Here is a 21,635-nt window from a genome sequence, read left to right as displayed (position 1 = left end):
TAGGCTTGGCTATATAATTTGCTTTGGCCACTAGGACCAAAGTGAGACAAGCAGAGATTCGCAAAGTGCTTGTGCATTGGGGCTTGGTCTCTCTTGCTGGTTTTGAAAGTCCTGTGATCACCACCATGTAAATGAGCCTGGGCTGGCCTCCTTGAAGAGAGACATATGGTCAATACATGCCTGTTATAACACTGATACTGACCAACTGCCATTCAGGCTGTCCAGCTTCATCTTAGACCATCCAGCCCCAATCAAGTCACTCAATGATAGAAGATCCATCTAACCAACTAGAATCATGAAAAATAACACAGTTTGTTTTAAGTCACTAAGTTTGGGGTAGTTTGTTATACAGCAAAAGCTAACTTACAAATAGAACATGAAGAGAGAACAAATTGAGGACTGCACAAAATTATGGGCAGAAATCTGTGCTTTAAGTGTAATCTAGAAAATAAGTAAGAATCACAAATACCTATTAATTACACAGCCAAAATGTTTTGGAAGATATCTTGCTTTCTTTACCTTCTATTTCTCATGTGATTTAAGAACCATTTTTGAGAATGGTTCTTCTACCTCAATATAGCACCCTAATAACCAAAATACTCAACAAAACTAGTCCCAGCCAGATGGCTTCACAGGTGAATTCTACCAAACATTTAGAGAAGAGCTAACACCTATCCTTCTCAAACTCTTCCAAAATATAGCAGAGGGAGGAACACTCCCAAATTCATTCTACAAGGCCACCATCACCTTGATACCAAAACCAGACAAGGATGTCACAAAGAAAGAAAACTACAGGCCAATATCACTGAGGAACATAGATGCAAAAGTCCTCAACAAAATACTAGCAAACAGAATCCAACAGCACATTAAAAGTACCATACACCATGATCAAGTGGGGTTTATTCCAGGAATGCAAGGATTCTTCAATATACGCAAATCAATCAATGTGATACACCATATTAACAAATTGAAGGAGAAAAACCATATGATCATCTCAATAGATGCAGAGAAAGCTTTTGACAAAATTCAACAGCCATTTATGATAAAAACCCTGCAGAAAGTAGGCATAGAGGGAACTTTCCTCAACATAATAAAGGCCATATATGACAAACCCACAGCCAGCATCGTTCTCAATGGTGAAAAACTGAAAGCATTTCCACTAAGATCAGGAACGAGACAAGGTTGCCCACTCTCACTACTGTTATTCAATATAGTTTTGGAAGTTTTAGCCACAGCAATCAGAGAAGAAAAGGAAATAAAAGGAATCCAAATCACAAAAGAAGAAGTAAAGCTGTCACTGTTTGCAGATGACATGATACTATACATAGAGAATCCTAAAGATGCTACCAGAAAACTACTAGAGCTAATCAATGAATCTGGTAAAGTTGCAGGATACAAAATTGATGCACAGAAATCTCTTGCATTCCTATACACTAATGATGAAAAATCTGAAAGTGAAATCAAGAAAATACTTCCATCTACCAGTGCAACAAAAATAATAAAATATCTAGGAATAAACCTACCTAAGGAGACAAAAGACCCTTATGCAGAAAATTATAAGACACTGATGAAAGAAATTAAAGATGATACAAATAGATGGAGAGATATACCATGTTACTGGATTGGAAGAATCAACATTGTGAAAATGAATCTACTACCCAAAGCAATCTACAGATTCAATGCAATCCCTATCAAACTACCACTGGCATTTTTCACAGAACTAGAACAAAAAATCTCACAATTTGTATGGAAACACAAAAGACCCCGAATAGCCAAAGCAATTTTGAGAACGAAAAATGGAGCTGGAGGAATCAGGCTTCCTGACTTCAGACTATACTACAAAGCTACAGTAATCAAGACAGTATGGTACTGGCACAAAAACAGAAAGATAGATCAATGGAACAGGATAGAAAGCCCAGAGATAAACCCATGCACATATGGTCACCTTATCTTTGATAAAGGAGGCAGGAATGTACAGTGGAGAAAGGACAGCCTCTTCAATAAGTGGTGCTGGGAAAACTGGACAGCTACATGTAAAAGAATGAAATTAGAACACTCCCTAATACCATACACACAATAAAAAAAACCTCAAAATGGATTAAAGACCTAAATGTAAGGCCAGAAACTATCAAACTCTTAGAGGAAAACATAGGCAGAACACTCTGACATAAATCACAGCAAGATCCTTTTTGACCCACCTCCTAGAGAAATGGAAATAAAAACAAAAATAAACAAATGGAACCTGATGAAACTTCAAAGCTTTTGCACAGCAAAGGAAACCATAAGACGAAAAGACAACCCTCAGAATGGGAGAAAATATTTGCAAATGAAGCAACTGACAAAGGATTATCTCCAAAATTTACAAGCAGCTCATGCAGCTCAATAACAAAAAAACAAACAACCCAATCCAAAAATGGGCAGAAGACCTAAATAGACATTTCTCCAAAGAAGATATACAGACTGCCAACAAACACACGAAAGAATGCTCAACATCATTAATCATTAGAGAAATGCAAATCAAAACTACAATGAGATATCATCTCACACCAGTCAGAATGGCCATCATCAAAAAATTTACAAACAGTAAATGCTGGAGAGGGTGTGGAGAAAAGGGAACCCTCCTGCACTGCTGGTGGGAATGTGAATTGGTACAGCCACTATGGAGAACAGTATGGAGGTTCCTTAAAAAACTACAAATAGAACTACCATATGACCCAGCAATCCCACTACTGGGCATATACCCTGAGAAAACCATAATTCAAAAATAGTCATGTACCAAAATGTTCATTGCAGCTCTATTTATGATAGCCTGGAGATGAAGACAACCTAAGCACCCATCATCGGATGAATGGATAAAGAAGATGTGGCACATATATACAATGGAATATGACTCAGCCATAAAAAGAAACGAAATTGAGCTATTTGTAATGAGGTGGATAGACCTAGAGTCTGTCATACAGAGTGAAGTAAGTCAGAAAGAGAAAGACAAATACTGTATGCTAACACATATATATGGAATTTAAGAAAAAAAAATGTCATGAAGAACCTAGGGGTAAGAAAGGAATAAAGACACAGACCCACTGGAAAATGGACTTGAGGATATGGGGAGAGGGAAGGGTGAGCTGTGACAAAGCGAGAGAGAGGCATGGACATATATACACTACCAAACGTAAGGTAGATAGCTAGTGGGAAGCAGCCGCATAGCACAGGGATATCAGCTCGGTGCTTTGTGACCACCTGGAGGGGTGGGATAGGGAGGGTGGGAGGGAGGGAGACGCAAGAGAGAAGAGATATGGGAACATATGTATATGTATAACTGATTCACTTTGCAGTAAAGCAGAAACTAACATACCGTTGTAAAGCAATAATACCCCAATAAAGATGTTAAAAAAAAAAAAAACTGGTCCCAGAATAAACTAACCTTATTCCCTAAGAGTCGGGATAATTTACCTACTGACATGACATTTGTGTAGTTCTCCCACATGACCTCTCTGTAGAGCTTTTTTTGAGAAGAATCCAAGAATTTCCACTCCTCCCAAGTAAAATTAACAGTCACATCTTCAAATGTTACTGCCATCTGGTCGAAGATCAGGCTTTCCAGGAAGAAGAAATCTAAGTGAGAAGATGGACAAAGAAAAAGACATTCAGCAGGTAACATAAGTGGTAAACCAAAAAGAAAAAGAAATAACTCCAATAATGAAGAAAAACAAGAAAGGTAAGAGGAGACATAATAAGAGGTCAAGTACTTAAATAATGTATCCAATCACTGAACACCATCACCATCATAAGAAACATTTATATAGCATTTGTCTGCTAACCACTGAGCCAAGTAAGTACTCTTCACATATACTTCAAGTAATCCTCACAGCAATCCTATGTTGTAGATACTATTATTATCCTCATTTTACACATTAGTAATAATGGTTGAAAAAGATTAATTCCCAAGATCATGGACCTGGAGGTACTGCAGCTAGGACCCAGGTCTACATACTCTGGACCAGAACTATTTGCCAACTGTAACAATATTGCTTCATGTTGCTTATATTATTGCTTCATGGTTGATCACTTTAGACTGTTTACTTCCCACTGTGAGATGAGGAATTAGATTACCACCCGTAGCATTAGCACTAATTTTCTGGTTAAATCAATAAGCAGTACTTATATAATTTTGAATATGATTATATACCATTTTTTGTGGGGGGGAATTACCTGTTTAATTTTTATTTAATAAATTTACTGTCCTCAATTTTTTGATTTTTCAAAAGGCTTTATATAATCTATTTTATCAAGTGTCTCATCCCCTCACCCACCCCTTTTACTTTGGAAAAGTCCATCATCCTGCCCCAGTCAGGGCCGGCTACTCGTTAGTGCTCCATTTCAAGTTCATATGACTCTTCTTCTTTTGTGATTTTACACCATTAACTGGGAGGCACATAACAACATGAGTTCAATCAAGCCTGTGAATGTTAAGCCTGTGGCCATCGAAGAAAGCAAAGGTGAGAAACAGGTGAGGTTTTCTTCAAAGGAGAATGTCCAAACACGGTTACTAGGAAAGATTCCCAAGCATCATTTGAATCACTGTATGCCTTACGTCTTTATTACTATACCTCATAAGTGGCTCATAAGAATTCGAGAGTGAAAAGAATTTTTCTCAAAACTGCTTCACTGTTTATAAGCTTTTAGTGTTGCTAAGACTGATTTAAAGAACAAACAAACTGTAATTCCTTTGTGGGCAACTTTTTCTTTCCTCTCTGGAAATATTTTAGGGTCTTCTTTTGTGGCTGGCCCTCTGCCCCAAATGGTGTATGGATTTGAGCCTCTCCGAAGTTCACAGGGCTCATCAGTTCCTTTCTTGTCTGTATTACCCTGCTGAGTATTCTAGGATGTAACATCTTCAGCCCTATGTGGCTCTTACCACTATGCCAACTGTTGCCATCCAGGATTTTGTTAAAATTTCTCATTTGCTGATGGCTCTTCGGCTTCATCATTGTAAGTTCATAAATTTCTTGGTTTTTTACTATATCTATGCAGTTTTAGAAAGTAGAAGAGATAAATGCATGTATTCTAACTGTCTAAAAATATTTTAGTAGAAAGAATAAATCATAAGTTGGTTATGTGACAAATTCATTTTTCTTTGATGACACATTCTCAATTGTAAAGTTCAATTTAAAATGTTCAGTATATACTAATATTTAGGAATTTATTTTAAAAAATATACTAGAGAGTAAGAGCCTCATTTTTTTTTTTTACTGAAAGTTCATAAAAATTATAACAATGCTGAAGTAATATAAGTAAAAATTAAGTCTACCCTCCCCAAATAATTTAAGAAATAACCACTATAGTTTTCACTGTGTCCTTACGGACCTTTTTTCATACATACATACCCCACTAATGTTTTCTTCATAACACAGACGTGATAATTCTGCAGTCTGCTTTTTTTCCATAATATGTAGTATACAACTTCCCGTTTCAGTACATATAGGCCTATGTTATTCGTTGTGATTTTAAAATATGTCCAGAAATTATTTGATACCTTTCCCTTCAAAAGGTGGAGCCTAATTCCCCACCCCTTGAATGTGGCCTGGGTTAGGGACTTACTTCTGATGAACAGGAAAAAAAAGCAGAAGGGGAAGCAATGGTGTGCAGCTTTCAAGACTAGCTCATAAAAGGCACTGCAGCTTCCTCCATGCTTTTTTTCTTGGATCAGTCACTCTAGGAGAAGCTACCTAACACACTGTATGAATAGTTAGGCAGCCCTGTAGAAAGGCCCATGTGGTGAGGAACTGAGGCCTTCTGTCCTCAGTAAGAAATGAGGCATCTGCCAACAGCCATGTGAGTGAACCATCTTAGAAGTGGATCCTCCAGCCCCAGTGAAGGCTTCCAATGAACTGTAGTCCTGCTGACAGCTTGACTGCAACCTCGTGTGAAACCCTGAGCCAGAACCACACTGCTATACTGTTCCCAGATTCCTGACCCTTAGAAACTGAGATAATAAATGTTTGTTGTTTTAAGCTGCTACATATAATTTATTATGCAGAAATAGATGGTTGATGTATTGTTGTAAAAGTTGCATAGCATTTCATGTTATGATGTTCCAAAATTTAACTGTTCCCATACTGATGAAGATTATTTCCAGTTTTCTGGCTATCATAATACAGCAGTGAACAACTCTCTTAAATACATCATTGAACACTCGTAATATTTCTAGAAGATACATTTCCAGAATTAGAACCACCAGGCATGTGCATTTCAGTTTACTAAAAAACACTGTAAAACTTTGAAAATATTTTTAAAAATTTGTTAAAAATATTCTCCCCCACTAGAAAGTTAAAAGCGGAATACCTACATTCAAAATTAGTAAGTACAAGTCTATAGAGGAAAAAAATTATAGAAAGCATAAATTAAGATGGCAAGTAAAATTATTAATAGACAAAAGGATACTAAAACAGTTTTAAAATATAGAGGCATATTGCTTAGAAGACACTCCAAACTACTGAATTCTGGAAGATTAAAAATGAAAAGACAGGCTAATCTATAACAGAAAATTACAGACAAAAATAAAGTAGGGGCTTCCCTAGTGGCGCAGTGGTTGGGAGTCCGCCTGCCGATGCAGGGGACGCGGGTTCGTGCACCGGTCCAGGAAGATCCCACATGCCGCAGAGCGGCTGGGCCCGTGAGCCATGGCCGCTGAGCCTGCGCGTCCGGAGCCTGTTGCTCCGCAACGGGAGAGGCCGCAGCAGTGAGAGGCCCGCGTACCGGAAAATAAATAAATAAATAAAGTAGGTTTTGCAATATTAAGATTACATAAGGTAAAATCAAAGGAAAAAGTATTACCCGAGATTAACAGAGTAATTTTATGAGAAATGAAATTATTGCTCTTGGTGTACCACCCACCAGAATTAAGATTTTATCAGAATTGCTCCCAGACTGTATATCAGAGGGTGGGGGGGTGAGAGAAGATGGGGACCATATGATAGCAAAAATAACAGTAATTATAGTAAATGTGAATAGCTTAATCTCACAGATTAAAAGACACAGATTTGTTGGTTAAAAAAATGAGATTCAACATGTGGTTTAGAAGAGACACACTAAAAAGAAAAAAAACATGGGAATAAAAGGACGGAACAACATATTCCACACAAATATGAACCAAAAGAAAGCTGTAGTGACAAACTTAACTTCAGCTGAGATAAAATTTATGGCAAAAAATTCGTAACTATGTGTGGTGATGGATGTTAACTAGACATATTGTGGTGATCATTTTACAATATATACAAATATAGAATCATGTTGTATACCTGAAACTAATGTCAGTTATATCCCAATAAAAAATTTATGGCAAAAATATAAGGGACAAAAACACAGTTTTTTTTCTGTATTAATAAATAGTAAGACCAAAAAATATCCATTATAATTAAACTGCACCCACAAATAAAATTTCAAAATGTATTAAGTAACAACTATCGTAAGTTCAAGGAGATATAATATATACACCATTGATTGTAATTATAGATATTAATACACTCCTCTCAGAAAATTATAGATCAAGTAAAACCAAAGAACTCAACGATATAAAGACTAAACAGTACAATTAATACTCGAATTATTTTTTCTGTGTTGAATTCTATACTCTCAAAACACTAAATACACATTATTTTCATGAACCCACAATACTGTTACAAGATTGACCATGTATTGGTCTATAAAAGGAATCTCAATAAATTCCAAATTATCAACATAATGCAGAATACATTCTCTAGATACAAGGTAATAAAATTAGGAACTATTAACAATGGAATTTAAAAATCCACACTTCTGGAACCCAAGTAACATATTAAATAGCCCTTAAATTTAAAAGGAAAATATAATGATAATTAAGAAAATTTGAATTGAATAATAATAATTACACATCAAAATTTTCAAGACCCAGATAAATAAGTACTAAAAGGAAATAAGAATGGCTACATATAATCAGCCTAAGCATTCAACTCAGAAACTCAGAAAACAAAAACCCTCCCCCTCTAAAAAAAAAGAGCAAACTTCAAAAAAGAAGGATAAAGCTGAAAGTCAAAGGGGCAATAAACAAATAGATGATGTGGAAATGCATAAGGCCAAAAGATGCTCTTAAAAATTTAATGTCAAAAAAAAAATTAATAAGTCAGATCTCTGCAAGTCTAATTTTCTTTTGAAAAGATGATTATAAACAAAATACTGGACAAAATGAGGAAATAACCACAGACATAAGACTTAAAATAATACAAGAGCATTATGAACTATATGCAAATACACTTGAACATCTATATAAAAGGACAAATTCCTAGTACACAATGCCAATATAAAATGCCAAAATAGATTTTAAGAGTAATACAAAATTACATACCAGTAGGTATTAAAGGAAACTGAAATGGCAGCCAAGATTCTTTCTCCCTCCCCCAAAATCAAAGGCCCAAAGAGTTTTACAGTTGAGTTCTCGCAAATGTTCAATTAACAGTTAATTACTATTATAATCAAATTGTTTTAGAAAATAGAAAGTGAAAATTACTAGCTCATTATATGGCCAGTGTAATATTGATTACAAGACCTGATAAGAACAATACAAAAGAAAACTATAGGCCCATTTTTAAGTTTGATAGATATGTAAAAAATCCTAAATAGATATTAGCTAACTGAATTCAGATATGTGTGAAAAAATGATAAAGCATAATTTATAACAGGAATGGAGGACAGTTCAACATGAGAAAATTAATCAACATAATTCACTATACTAATAGACTACAGAAGAAAACCACAATTATCTCAACTGATGCAGAAAAATTGTGTGATAAAGATCATAATGTTCACCGCCTATAAAGGTCTTACAAAAACTTTTAGCCAACTAGAAATACAAAGAAACTACCTAAATTGGTAAAGGTTATATACTGATACTAAGAATCTACATCAAACATTAAGCTTAATGGAGAAATTTTATATGTATTTCCTTTACGATGGTAACAAGATAAGAATGCCCACCATCACCACTGCTTTCAAAATAGTACTAACGGTTCTGACAAATACTATAAGAAAAGAAAAAGAAATAAGAAGCTAAGGATTAGAAGAAAAAACATAAAATGTCATTATTTGCATATGTTATGGCAATCTACCTAGAAAAACAAGAGTATGTGGATAAACCATAAACTTATGAAAAAGCTCAGCAAAATTACCAGACACAATAAAGCAAAAGCATCACGGTATCAGCAATCAACTACCAGAAAACAAGATACTCACAACATCAAAAAAACCCAAAAAACAACTATCTCATAAAAAGATAGTTTTATCTTTGAAGACAACTTTCAAATTCCAATAAAGTAGAAAAAAGATTATCTGAATAAAGGGAGGAGCATGCCTCCATGTTCTTGGATGAGATGACTCAAATTCAATATACCTCCAGTCGAATTTCTAGCTGGATTTTTTGAGGAACACGATATACTTTTTTTCCCTAAAATTCATAGGGAGGGAAAAGAAGTCCATAAAGACTTAAGTAAACCAAGCAGGAAGACTTGTTCTACTAGATACTGACATACCACCAAACTACAGTAGTAAAATCAGAAGAAATAGACCAGTAGAACAGAATTGAGGACTCAGAGCCTAAGCAATGTACTTGTTTATATATGAAAACTTATTAACAATAAAGATGGCATTAAAAATCAAAGAAGAATGGATTATTTACACTAGATGGTGGTGTGAAACTGATTAACTTTATGAGAAAAGATAAAGCTGGATTCCAATTTGATATCTCATACAATGGGACACTAGATGGATTAAACACTTAAATGTTAAAGGGAAAGTTATAGAGTTAGTAAAAGAAAATGTTAGGATTGAAAAACATTTACCATTGTTAAATGAATCCAAGGGCCAGTTCTTTGGGGGGAAAATATTAACAATAAAATAGATCAATCCCTGACTAGCTATAAAAGAAAAGAAAAAGGGGTTGGCACAAAGAGAAAAAAGTTAGAAATGAGATTAGTGAAAAAGCAACAGATAAAAACTTAATTGAACATTAGGTGGGCACTTTCCACCATTCTTTAGAACATAAATCTGAATGGGAAATGTATTTTTTCCTAGAAAACCATTTGATATAGCCCCAAGAAAAGGGAAAAATTCTGAACAGATCAGATATTTTGAAAGAAACTGGTCAAGTTATCAAAGAAATATGACCTTCACAATAACAACCCAAAAGTTTCCTTAAATGAATTCTTTCAGATTTGCAAAGAACAGATAATGTGATTCTATTAAACTATTCCAAGGCATATAAAAGAGTTATCAAAAATTTTAAGAAACTCAGGAAAACACTGAGACAGCAAAATCACAAAACTACAGATCTATATTACTAATGAATATTGACATAAACTTCAGAAATAAACTAAAACATAAGGCCAATAAAATGCAGCAACACCTGTGTTTATAATCTACTGCCACACAACTAGTTACTTCAAAACTGAGTGGCTTAAAACAATAATTATTATATTTCATGGTTTCTCTGGGTCAGAAATTCATGGGTAGCTTGGCTGGGCAGTTCTGGTTTGGACCTCTCATGAGAGTGATGTTGAGCTGTCAGCTAGTGCTGTATAAAACTATACATATAAATAAAAAGAAGATTCACTTTATACAAATTTAAGTCATATAAACAAAGAAGTCCTTAAAAGTAAAAGGCAAATGATAACCTAAAGAAATATTTACAGCATATAACAAATGGCTTCCATATTTTTTTTTTCCCTTTTTTTTTTTTTTTTTTTTTTTTTTGCAGTACGCGGGCCTCTCACTGTTGTGGCCTCTCCCATTGCGGAGCACAGGCTCCAGACGCGCAGGCTCAGAGGCCATGGCTCACGGGCCCAGCCGCTCTGCCGCATGTGGGATCTTCCCGGACCGGGGCACGAACCCGTGTCCCCTGCATCGGCAGGTGGACTCTCAACCACTGTGCCACCAGGGAAGCCCTGGCTTCCATATTTTACATACTGAGTACATTCTATCAAATGGAAACAAAAAATTCAGTAGGAAAAAGGTAATTTGAGTCAATTTATCAAAGAAGTAATGCAAATGACCAATAAATATATGTTGAAAGTGGTCAATCTCCACTTTATTTATCTCCCTGATTATCCTTTCATATTATGTCAATATTCATATTGACATAATACAATCAACAGTAACACAATCATAGTAGGGGACTTTAACACCACACCTTCACCAATGGACAGATCATCCAAAATGAAAATAAATAAGGAAACACAAGCTTTAAATGATACATTAAACAAGATGGACTTAATTGATATTTATAGGACATTCCGTCCAAAAAGAAGAGAATACACATTCTTCTCAAGTGCTCATGGAACATTCTCCAGGACAGATCATATCTTGGGTCACAAATCAAGCCTTGGTAAATTTAAGAAAATTGAAATTGTATCAAGTATCTTTTCCGACCACAACACTATGAGACTAGATATCAATTACAGGAATAAAACTGTAAGAAATACAAACACATGGAGGCTAAACAACACACTACTTAATAACCAAGAGATCACTGAAGAAATCAAAGGGGAAATCAAAAAATACCTAGAAACAAATGACAATGAAAACACAATGACCCAAAATCTATGGGATGCAGCAAAAGCAGTTCTAAGAGGGAAGTTTATAGCTATACAAGCCTACCTTAAGAAACAAGAAACATCTCAAATAAACAATCTAATCTTACACCTAAAGCAATTAGAGAAAGAAGAAAATAAAAACCCCAAAGTTAGCAGAAGAAAAGAAATCATAAAGATCAGATCAGAAATAAATGAAAAAGAAATGAAGGAAACGATAGCAAAAATCAATAAAACTAAAAGCTGGTTCTTTGAGAAGATAAACAAAATTGATAAACCATTAGCCAGACTTATCAAGAAGAAGAGGGAGAAGACTCAGAATTAGAAATGAAAAAAGAGAAGTAACAACTGACACTGCAGAAATAGAAAGGATCATGAGAGATTACTACAAGCAACTATATGCCAATGAAATGGAAACCTGGAAGAAATGGACAAATTCTTAGAAATGCACAACCTTCCAAGACTGAACCAGGAAGAAATAGAAAGTATGAACAGACCAATCACAAGCACTGAAATTGAAACTGTGATTAAAAATCTTCCAACAAAAAAAAGCCGAGGACCAGATGGCTTCACAGGCGAATTCTATCAAACATTTAGAGAAGAGCTAACACCTATCCTTCTCAAACTCTTCCAAAATATAGCAGAGGGAAGAACACTCCCAAACTCATTCTACGAGGCCACCATCACTCTGATACCAAAACCAGAAAAGATGTCACAAAGAAACAAAACTACAGGCCAATATCACTGAGGAACATAGATGCAAAAGTCCTCAACAAAATACTAGCAAACAGAATCCAACAGCACATTAAAAGGATCATACACTATGATCAAGTGGGGTTTATTCCAGGAATGCAAGGATTCTTCAATATACGCAAATCAATCAATGTGATACACCATATTAACAAATTGAAGGAGAAAAGCCATGTGATCATCTCAATAGATGCAGAGAAAGATTTTGACAAAATTCAACATCCATTTATGATAAAAACCCTGCAGAAAGTAGGCATAGAGGGAACTTTCCTCAACATAATAAAGGCCATATATGACAAACCCACAGCCAACATCGTTCTCAATGGTGAAAAACTGAAAGCATTTCCACTAAGATCAGGAATGAGACAAGGTTGCCCACTCTCACCACTATTATTCAACATAGTTTTGGAAGTTTTAGCCACAGCAATCATAGAAGAAAAAGAAATAAAAGGAATCCAAATCACAAAAGAAGAAATAAAGCTGTCACTGTTTGCAGATGACATGATACTATACATAGAGAATCCTAAAGATGCTACCAGAAAACTACTAGAGCTAATCAATGAATTTGGTAAAGTAGCAGGATACAAAATTGATGCACAGAAATCTCTTGCATTCCTATACACTAATGAAAAATCTGAAAGTGAAATTAAGAAAACACTCCCATTTACCATTGCAACAAAAAGAATAAAACATCTAGGAATAAACCTACTTAAGGAGACAAAAGACCTGTATGCAGAAAATTATAAGACACTGATGAAAGAAATTAAAGATGATACAGATAGAAGCAGAGATATACCATGTTCTTGGATTGGACGAGTCAACATTGTGAAAATGAATCTACTACCCAAAGCAATCTACAGATTCAATGCAATCCCTATCAAACTACCAATGGCATTTTTCACAGAACTAGAACAAAAAACTTCACAATTTGTATGGAAACACAAAAGACCCCAAATAGCCAAAGCAATCTTGAGAAAGAACAACGGAGCTGGAGGAATCAGGCTCCCGGACTTCAGACTATACTACAAAGCTACAGTAATCAAGACAGTATGGTACTGGCACAGAAACAGAAATATAGATCAATGGAACAGGATAGAAAGCCCAGAGATAAACCCAAGCACATATGGTCACCTCATCTTTGATAAAGGAAGCAAGAATATACAGTGGAGAAAAGATAGTCTCTTCAATAAGTGGTGCTGGGAAAACTGGACAGAATGAAATTAGAACACTCCCTAACACCATATACAAAAATAAACTCAAAAGGGATTAAAGACATAAATGTAAGGCCAGACACCATCAAACTCTTAGAGGAAAACATAGGCAGAACACTCTGTGACATAAATCACAGCAAGATCCTTTTTGACCCACCTCCTAGAGAAATGGAAATAAAAACAAAAATAAACAAATGGGACCTAATGAAACTTCAAAGCTTTTGCACAGCAAAGGAAACCATAAACAAGGTGAAAAGACAACCCTCAGAATGGGAGAAAATATTTGCAAATGAAGCAACTGACAAAGGATTAATCTCCAAAACATACAAGAAACTCATGCAGCTCAATATCAAAAAAAAAACAGGGCTTCTCTGGTGGCGCAGTGGTTAAGAATCCGTCTGTCAATGCAGGAGACACGGGTTCGAGCCCTGATCTGGGAAGATGCCACATGTCGCAGAGCAACTAAGCCTGTGTGCCACAACTACTGAGCCTGCACTCTAGAGCCCGTGAGCCACAACTACTGAAGCCCAGGCGCCTAGAGCCTGTGCTCCACAAGAAGAGAAGCCACCACCATGAGAAGCCCACGCACCGCAACAAAGAGTAGCCCCAGCTCACCGCAACTAGAGAAAGCCCAGGCGCAGCAACGAAGACCTAGCACAGCCAAAAGTAAACAAATTTAAAAAATTAAAAACAAAACCCAATCCAAAAATCGGCAGAAGACCTAAATAGACATTTCTCCAAAGAAGATATATAGATTGCCAACAGACACATGAAAGAATGCTCAACATCATTAATCATTAGAGAAATGCAAATCAAAACTACAATGAGATATCATCTCACACCGGTCAGAACGGCCATCAGCAAAAAATCTACAAACAATAAATGCTGGAGAGGGTGTGGCGAAAAGGGAACCCTCTTGCACTGTTGTTGGGAATGTAAATTGATAGAGCCGCTATGGAGAACAGTATGGAGGTTCCTTAAAAAACTACAAATAGAACTACCATGTGACCCAGCAATCCCACTACTGGGCATATACCCTGAGAAAATCATAATTCAAAAAGAGTCATATACCAAAATATTCATTGCAGCTCTATTTACAATAGCCAGGACATGGAAGCAACCTAAGTGTCCATCAACAGATGAATGGATAAAGAAGATGTGGCATATATATACAATGGAATATTACTCAGCCATAAAAAGGATGAAACTGAGTTATTTGTAGTGATGTGGATGGACCTAGAGGCTGTCATACAGAGTGAAGTAAGTCAGAAAGAGAAAAAGAAATACCGTATGCTAACATATATATGGAATCTAAAAAAAAAAGAAAAGAAAATGGTCAGAAGAACCTAGGGGCAAGACTGGAATAAATATGCAGACGTACTAGAGAATGGACTTGAGGATACGGGGAGGGGGAAGGGTAAGCTGGGACAAAGAGAGTGGCATGGACATATATACACTACCAAACGTAAAATAGATAGCTAGTGGGAAGCAGCCGCATAGCACAGGAAGATCAGCTCAGTGCTTTGTGACCACCTACAGGGGTGGGATAGGGAGGCGGGGGTGGAGGGAGATGCAAGAGGGAAGAGATATGGGGACATATGTATATGTATAACTGATTCACTTTGTTGTAAAGCAGAAACTGATACACCATTGTAAAGCAATTATACTCTAATAAAGATGTTAAAAAAAATACTCATGCTATCCAAACATATTTGGAAAAATGTCCATATGTTAAATGAAAAAATTAAACATATAACAGCCACTCATACATTCAACAAATATTCACTGAGTGCTCACTATATGCCAGGCATAGTTCTATATACTAGGAACATTCCCTGCCCTCATGGAGCCTATCTGTAATGATTCCAATTTTTTTATATATACTCATCTCTTTATATATGTATCTTAAATTTATGTTTGCATATTTGTACATATGTGTATGTATGCATACATACTAGTATTTGTACAGATTAGTGAGTATGTATGTATATTAAGTATTAAATAAAAGGCTCTAAGTATTGATAAATACATCAAAATGTCAATAATGGCTGTCTCTGGTTGATGTGCCGTGGACTCTGAGTGGTACACAAGAATAAGTAACCAGTTAAACATTAATAGCCCTCCAGAGTATGGCCTTACCTTACACATTCATACTTATGTCTCTACTGCAACTAGCCCGGTTTCCTTATGTGTCCCCTTATATTCTGCCTGAGACTAAATGATGGTCTTCCTGTCTGGAATGATATCTTCCAATTCATAGTAATTATTCAACTCTGAGTTCCTGTTCCTGTCTTTTACTTAAAAGTGCCACTCATTCCAGCACTGTTTAATGTATGATAACTTTAGAAATTCTTATTAACCTCATGTGGTTTGTTTCCCCAAGGTTAAGGAAAGACATTTTTGTATTTATTCATCTCGGGTCATCAAAAACAGTATGAATTATATAGTAGGCTTGAATGACTGGCTGACTGAATGAGTAATTGCTGGGAAAAGACACTGGGCAGGAGGTAGGGGCTTGCTGCATAGGAGGCTTGAAAGCTTCCCAGGCAAAGAGGAATATGTTCTATTCAGTCTGGTCCATCCATCCCTGTGGCCACCTCCACTACTCCCGCTATCCATGGAGAAGCCGGGGGCATTTTATACATGAGAAAAGACAATCCGACTCACCTGGGATCAGACTGTGAGGGAAATAGTGACCATTCCTTCCTCCTTTGTGCTCCTTTTTGGGGGAAGCGTGGAGTGTTGAGAAGGCTGAGCTGAGGGAGAAGAAAGGAGGAATGAACGACTGGGCATGACTTGAAATTCCCAAACTCACTACAATCCCCACGTACTGAGTGTTAACCTCCAAATCTCCCAGACAGAGGTCAGAAAGAGCCCAAGAACATTTCTGTTCCCTTTCAAGCACCCGAAAGGAGAGCTGTACCAACTGGCACTCAGGACCTTATTTCTGACCATCTAAGAAAAGTACAATTCTAGTTTGGGCATGAAAACAGAATTTGATCTCACAGTTTAGTCCCTCCAGGAATGAAGATGCTTTCTATGTAATTTAACCTCTCTGAGCCTCAAAAATTTCCTAGTTTATTATTAACATGTACAATTTTTTAAAAAGATTGGAAAAACAGCAGCACACTTAAATAGTTCTTTCTAAAAGTATATTTTAAAAATTTTGTTCAATCAGTTAAGTAGAAAGGTAAATTCCGTCACCCTCTCCTACTTCTTACAACATAAATACTGGATTTACTATTAGATCAGAGTACAGATTCTTAGCAAAAGATCCCAGCTCTAGGGCCCCCAGGACATGATCATAGTCTCAACTCTATCACCAACCACTTGTAGAACTTCGAAAAAGACCAAACTTCTAGACCTCGTAGGGCCTCACTTTCCTCACCTGTAAAATGGGGGCATGAGTCTTTGCCACCCTGGTCCTCCGTTGCTGATTGATATGATAATGATATCAATGATAAACAGTTAAGAGCCCTCTTTCCCTAGAGAGAAAAATGCTTCATGGTGTCCCAGGAGCAGGGCAGGTTTGGGCTCCCCGTACGCACCAAGGGCCGCCAGAGTTTGTACATCTGATGCTCCGGATTCAGACGTACAAACGGTTCTCGCGGAGCTGGATCCCGGCGGCATCGGCTGCTGTAGGGGAAACACGCGCGGCCTCCGTTCCGCATCCAGGCCTCCGTTCCCCATACAGACTTCCGCCCCAGCACCTCCCGGCCCCGAGCACCCCGGCCCCAGGACCCAAGCTGCCTCTGCCTCCTCTCTCCTTCCCCTTCTTCAGTTTAAACGTGGGGAGGGCGGCTGTGAAGAACCCACCTACACTGGTGTCCGAGATTTCTAAGCCGGAGCGGCTTCTCGGCCCCCGGCCCTCCCTCTTCTGCCTCTCTACCTGCCACAGCTCTCCCCGCCCTTGTCCGCTTCTGGCTCGGTGCTCCCGAGAGTCCGCGTCACTTACGGAGCCTCTGGAGAGGGATGGGGACCGGCCCAAATACACCGTCTAAATAAACAATGGCCGCAGCCCTGCTTGACCAAAACCGAAGCCCCAGGCCTCGGAGTAGACACTCTGAGCGTTCCCATGGAGACAGGAGGAGGCGGGGCAGGAAAGGAAAACGCCGGAGGACGTGGCTCCTGATTGGCCAGAAAGAACGAGGTGCGACCTGGCCTTAATGCGTCAGCGTTCTGGGGTGAGAGGACCGTGTACTATGGCCCTCTGAACCGAGAATGGTGCTGAGCACCCCAAGACACTAACGTTAATGGGACGGTTCTAGGTGTTTTTAGGGCCCCTGGAAAGGGGAGTCAGGGCTGGGGATTCGGGGAAACAGTCACCCTGGCGGGCAAGGGGTGGTAACGCCTGCTGTCTCGCTCACTCGGCGGAATGGGCAACCCACTAGCTCTGGCTGTAGCGTCGTCTCTAAATTCGAGTCTCACAGCCGCGAAGAGGGCTTTTCAAATTTCGTTTTATGGGGGCCCGCTTCTCTCCTGCTAACTCGCTGGTCGGGTGGGGCTTTCCTGCCTGATCTCTTCCTGCCAAGACCTAGGCTTCTCTGCTACCATCATTTTCTCTCACCTGGATTATTGTAATAGACTATTATTAACTGGTCCCTCGCTTCTTCTATTGCTACTCCAATCCCCTTCATGAGGATCCTGGATGATCAAAACATAATTGTGATTATTCATTTGCTCAAAACCCTTTCTTGGCTCCCTAGCTTATTCCTAAGTGAAAGCCAAAGTTCTCACAGTGACCTATATGGCCCTACATATAGAGCCATACTTTTCTCATCTAATTCCCTACCTCTCTTGACTCCATATTTCATTTTTCTGCTCCCTTTTGCCGTATTAGCCATTCTGGCCTAATTGTTGTTCTTTCAACTTGTCATGTTTGTTTCCACATCAGTCCCTTCTTACATTCATGAGGTGTGGATGGACTCATCCACTGTTTTAGGTGCTGGGGATACACAGTGAACTAAATGGATAAAAATCTTTATCCACTATGGAGCGCTTCTATTTGGTGGAGTGAAGTGGGATGGGGAGAGAGCATCAATAGCCAACGCACAAAATTATTTGTTGGGTGAGGAATTCAAGATGCAAAAAACAGAAAAATATAATTCAAATTGTGTAACTCAGTGTGTGTGTGTATGTGTTTGTGTATGTTATTGTGAGTATAATTATACAAGCATGGAGAAAAAAATGCAAAAGGATACATTCCAGATAGTTGATGTTCTTCATGTGGTTCATTTATTGGGAGAGATCACTGTGAGTAAAGATAGGAAGAAAATTGAGGGCCTATAAGTCTCTCAGACTCTTAGTAAAAAAGGAATTTCATGACTTTTACGTGCTTGTGGGAGATAAGGGAAATCACAAGCTTTCTTATTTGACAAACCTCCAAGCATTTTACCTTCTAGTAACATAGAGATGTCATTCATAATATTATTATCAGAAGAACAAGGACTACAATCACTCAGAATTCATGTTAGATGTTAAAGGTTATTTTCACAAGGCATTGCAATACTTTCAAAAGCTCAGGTATCTTATAGGAGTACTTCATACAACTAACACTTTCAAGTGCAATATAAGGAGAAATACAGCAAGATGGTAGCATTATGAATATCTATGCAGATCCCCTTATTGCACAGCAAAACAAGATGGATATTCTATTACTGATTTCCACTTTTCACCTTGTTAGATTAGTTTTCTGAAGAAGAATGGTGTCTCTCCTTCCAGTTGCAAGGGCTTGTGGAGACATCTATAAATTTTTTCAGAAATGCCTTTTCCCTAGTAGTTGTTAATTAATAAGACTTGCATTTCAATTTTATTATTTAGCTTTTCAAGGAAAAAAGGCATGGTGCTTGCTTCAGCAGCTCATATACTAAGGGAAAAAAAGGAAAGAAGGCATGGAAAATTAAATTTTACCAAGGCAAAACAATTTTTTTTAATAATGATGCAATAAAGGGCAAACATGTTCTTCACGGGGCTTTTTTTAGTGGGAGAGCTGTCAAAAAGAAACAAAAAAGATTGCACTAAAATGCATGATATAAAACGTAAGCATTCACATAAAATCAAATATTGTCAGATATATGTAAATAAAATAAAAATGTCTAATTCATTTTTACTAAGGTACAGTTCTGGGACACTCAGTTTGTAAAACTTCGTTTCTTTAACAGTCTCCTCAGTTTTTAATTTTTTCCTGAAATAAATGTGTTCTATTTCATGGTTTTTTATGAGCATGTTAGAAATGGTTTCAGAAGCAAAACCTCTAACATTCATAGCTTCTCTTAAGATGTATGGACTTGTGAATAAAATATTTAGCACATTACCTGAAGAGCTATTATATAACCAATCCATATAGTAGGCTGGAGCCAAACCAAGAGCGTGTACCTTGTTTTCTCTCACCCTCACATTGTTGGTTATCCTTTTGAATTAGTTTTTAAATGAATCTTTACAATCTAAGGCTCTGATTTCTGGGTGATTGAGGTTGTTGGGTCCATCTTGCCAACTAGCAGGCCTGCTCCCTTAGTATCTGCTGCCTAGAGTGGACATTTACTTAATGACAATGAATGCTGACTCCTACTTTGCCAATAAGGTTTAAAGCTCTCCGTGAAGATTCCAGCTGGAGAAGTGTTACCTTAAATGAGGCTATGGACAACTCCACAATCTCCCAAATCTTGCTATGTCAAGAGGAAAAAAAAAGGGGGGGGGTCTTTAGAATGGGTAATCCCCATCCTAAGAGGACACACATTTGCCCATTTAATCTGAGGTCTCTCATCTGAGAGTTAGACGATTCTAATTGCTGAAGCTGCTGGATTTATTAGAGTCTAAGCCAACTTTGAGGGGCCAAGGCCATAAATTTACACAAGAGATTTGGGATTTGGACGAAATTCCACTAACTACATGTCAACACAGGGTCATGATGACCATGATGATTGATTTACTCAAATGTCCTCATGTCTATCAGGCAGACTCTTGCCGAGGGCCTCTGCACTTAGATATTTCCTCCCCCTGGAATGCTCCATCTGCATCGCTCACGCCCTCACTTTCTGCAAATGTCCCCTTCGCAGAGTGTCTTCCTTTTCCACCCAAAGAGAGATAGGACCCACCTCCTAGCCCCCACCCCCAAGCACTAGGTCCCTTACCCACTGTTTTCCTCCTTAGCAATGATCACCATCTGATACACTGCAGTTGGTTATCTCTACTCCTTCAGTAGAATGTAAGCTCCATGGGAGGTGTGGGGGTCTGGGGGCGGGGGGCGGCAGAAAATTTTGAATGTTTTGTTTCCTGCTAGAGAAGACCCAGAAAACTGTCAGGCACGAAGTGGGTGCTCAACAGTTATAGGGATTATTGGATGGATGAATAAGGGGACGCAGCTTATTAGAAGTCAGCCTGTCTGGGAAAGGTCATCCGTAGCTAGGGTCCAACTCCCAGACTCGCTCTTCCCCACATGTTACTGGTTATCGGGAAAAGGAGGCTGTGTGCCCCAAGGTGTGCTGCACACAGAAGATCCTATAATGAACAGTGTATCTTTTCCTAGGAGCAGGGCGTGGTAACGCGGGTCTAAGACGCAGGCCGGGTAGCGGGAGAGTGGGAGCAGCCCCTTGCCCCGCGAGCCAATGGGAAGAGACTCTCTGGGCCGGGCTGTGAGGGTCCAAGCATTCCGGGCGGCCCACCCAGCACTCCGCGCGCGCTTGCTCGGCTCGCAGCGCCGGAGGGAGTTTTGGCGTAAAGGGTCAAAGAGTGAGTTCCCCTTTCGCAACAGACAGCAGGTAACTCTTGAGCCCCTCCCTTCCCTCTTTCTTTTCCCTCCTGGGTTCGTGGCTTTCAGCGCTGGAATTGAACCTTCGCCACCAATGCCCACCGTGTGACCCAAGGTATGGAATGACCGTCCTCTTCTCTGCGTGTATTTTGCCTGCTCTAAAATACAAAGTTAAATCCCGTGAGCGTCTTGCCAGAGCCCGGATTCTGTGTGGAAGACAAGAAAGGGCAGGCAAACTCGGCCCGAGGCCCAAGAGGAGAGCTGCTAGGACCCCGGGGGTGGAGAACGGTGCTGGCTAGAGGGCGCCGGCGG

General features: G+C 38.4%; 1 protein-coding gene across 3 annotated transcripts in view; it reads right to left on the bottom strand.

The window, feature by feature from the left end:
• ZNF214 (zinc finger protein 214) overlaps nucleotides 1-17,661 on the bottom strand; it is a 28,764-nt gene extending 11,103 nt beyond the window's left edge. For all 3 annotated transcript variants that reach the window (XR_011377623.1, XM_060303565.1, XM_070046152.1), the window contains exons 1-3: nucleotides 17,532-17,661; nucleotides 16,244-16,332; nucleotides 3,451-3,612 (exon numbers count right to left, since the gene is read on the bottom strand). Coding sequence is in view for 2 of the 3 variants with exons in the window: in XM_060303565.1 (XP_060159548.1) it covers nucleotides 3,451-3,612; nucleotides 16,244-16,332; nucleotides 17,532-17,653 (373 nt within the window). In the remaining variant the exon portion in view is untranslated. The remainder of the gene's footprint in view (nucleotides 1-3,450; nucleotides 3,613-16,243; nucleotides 16,333-17,531) is intronic.
• Between the last annotated feature and the right edge of the window lie 3,974 nt (nucleotides 17,662-21,635).

This window comes from Globicephala melas, chromosome 8 (assembly GCF_963455315.2).
Source record: "Globicephala melas chromosome 8, mGloMel1.2, whole genome shotgun sequence".
NCBI lineage: Eukaryota > Metazoa > Chordata > Mammalia > Artiodactyla > Delphinidae > Globicephala > Globicephala melas.
The sequence above is the reverse complement of the archived record's forward strand: the minus strand, read 5'-3'. Positions and strand labels throughout refer to the sequence as shown.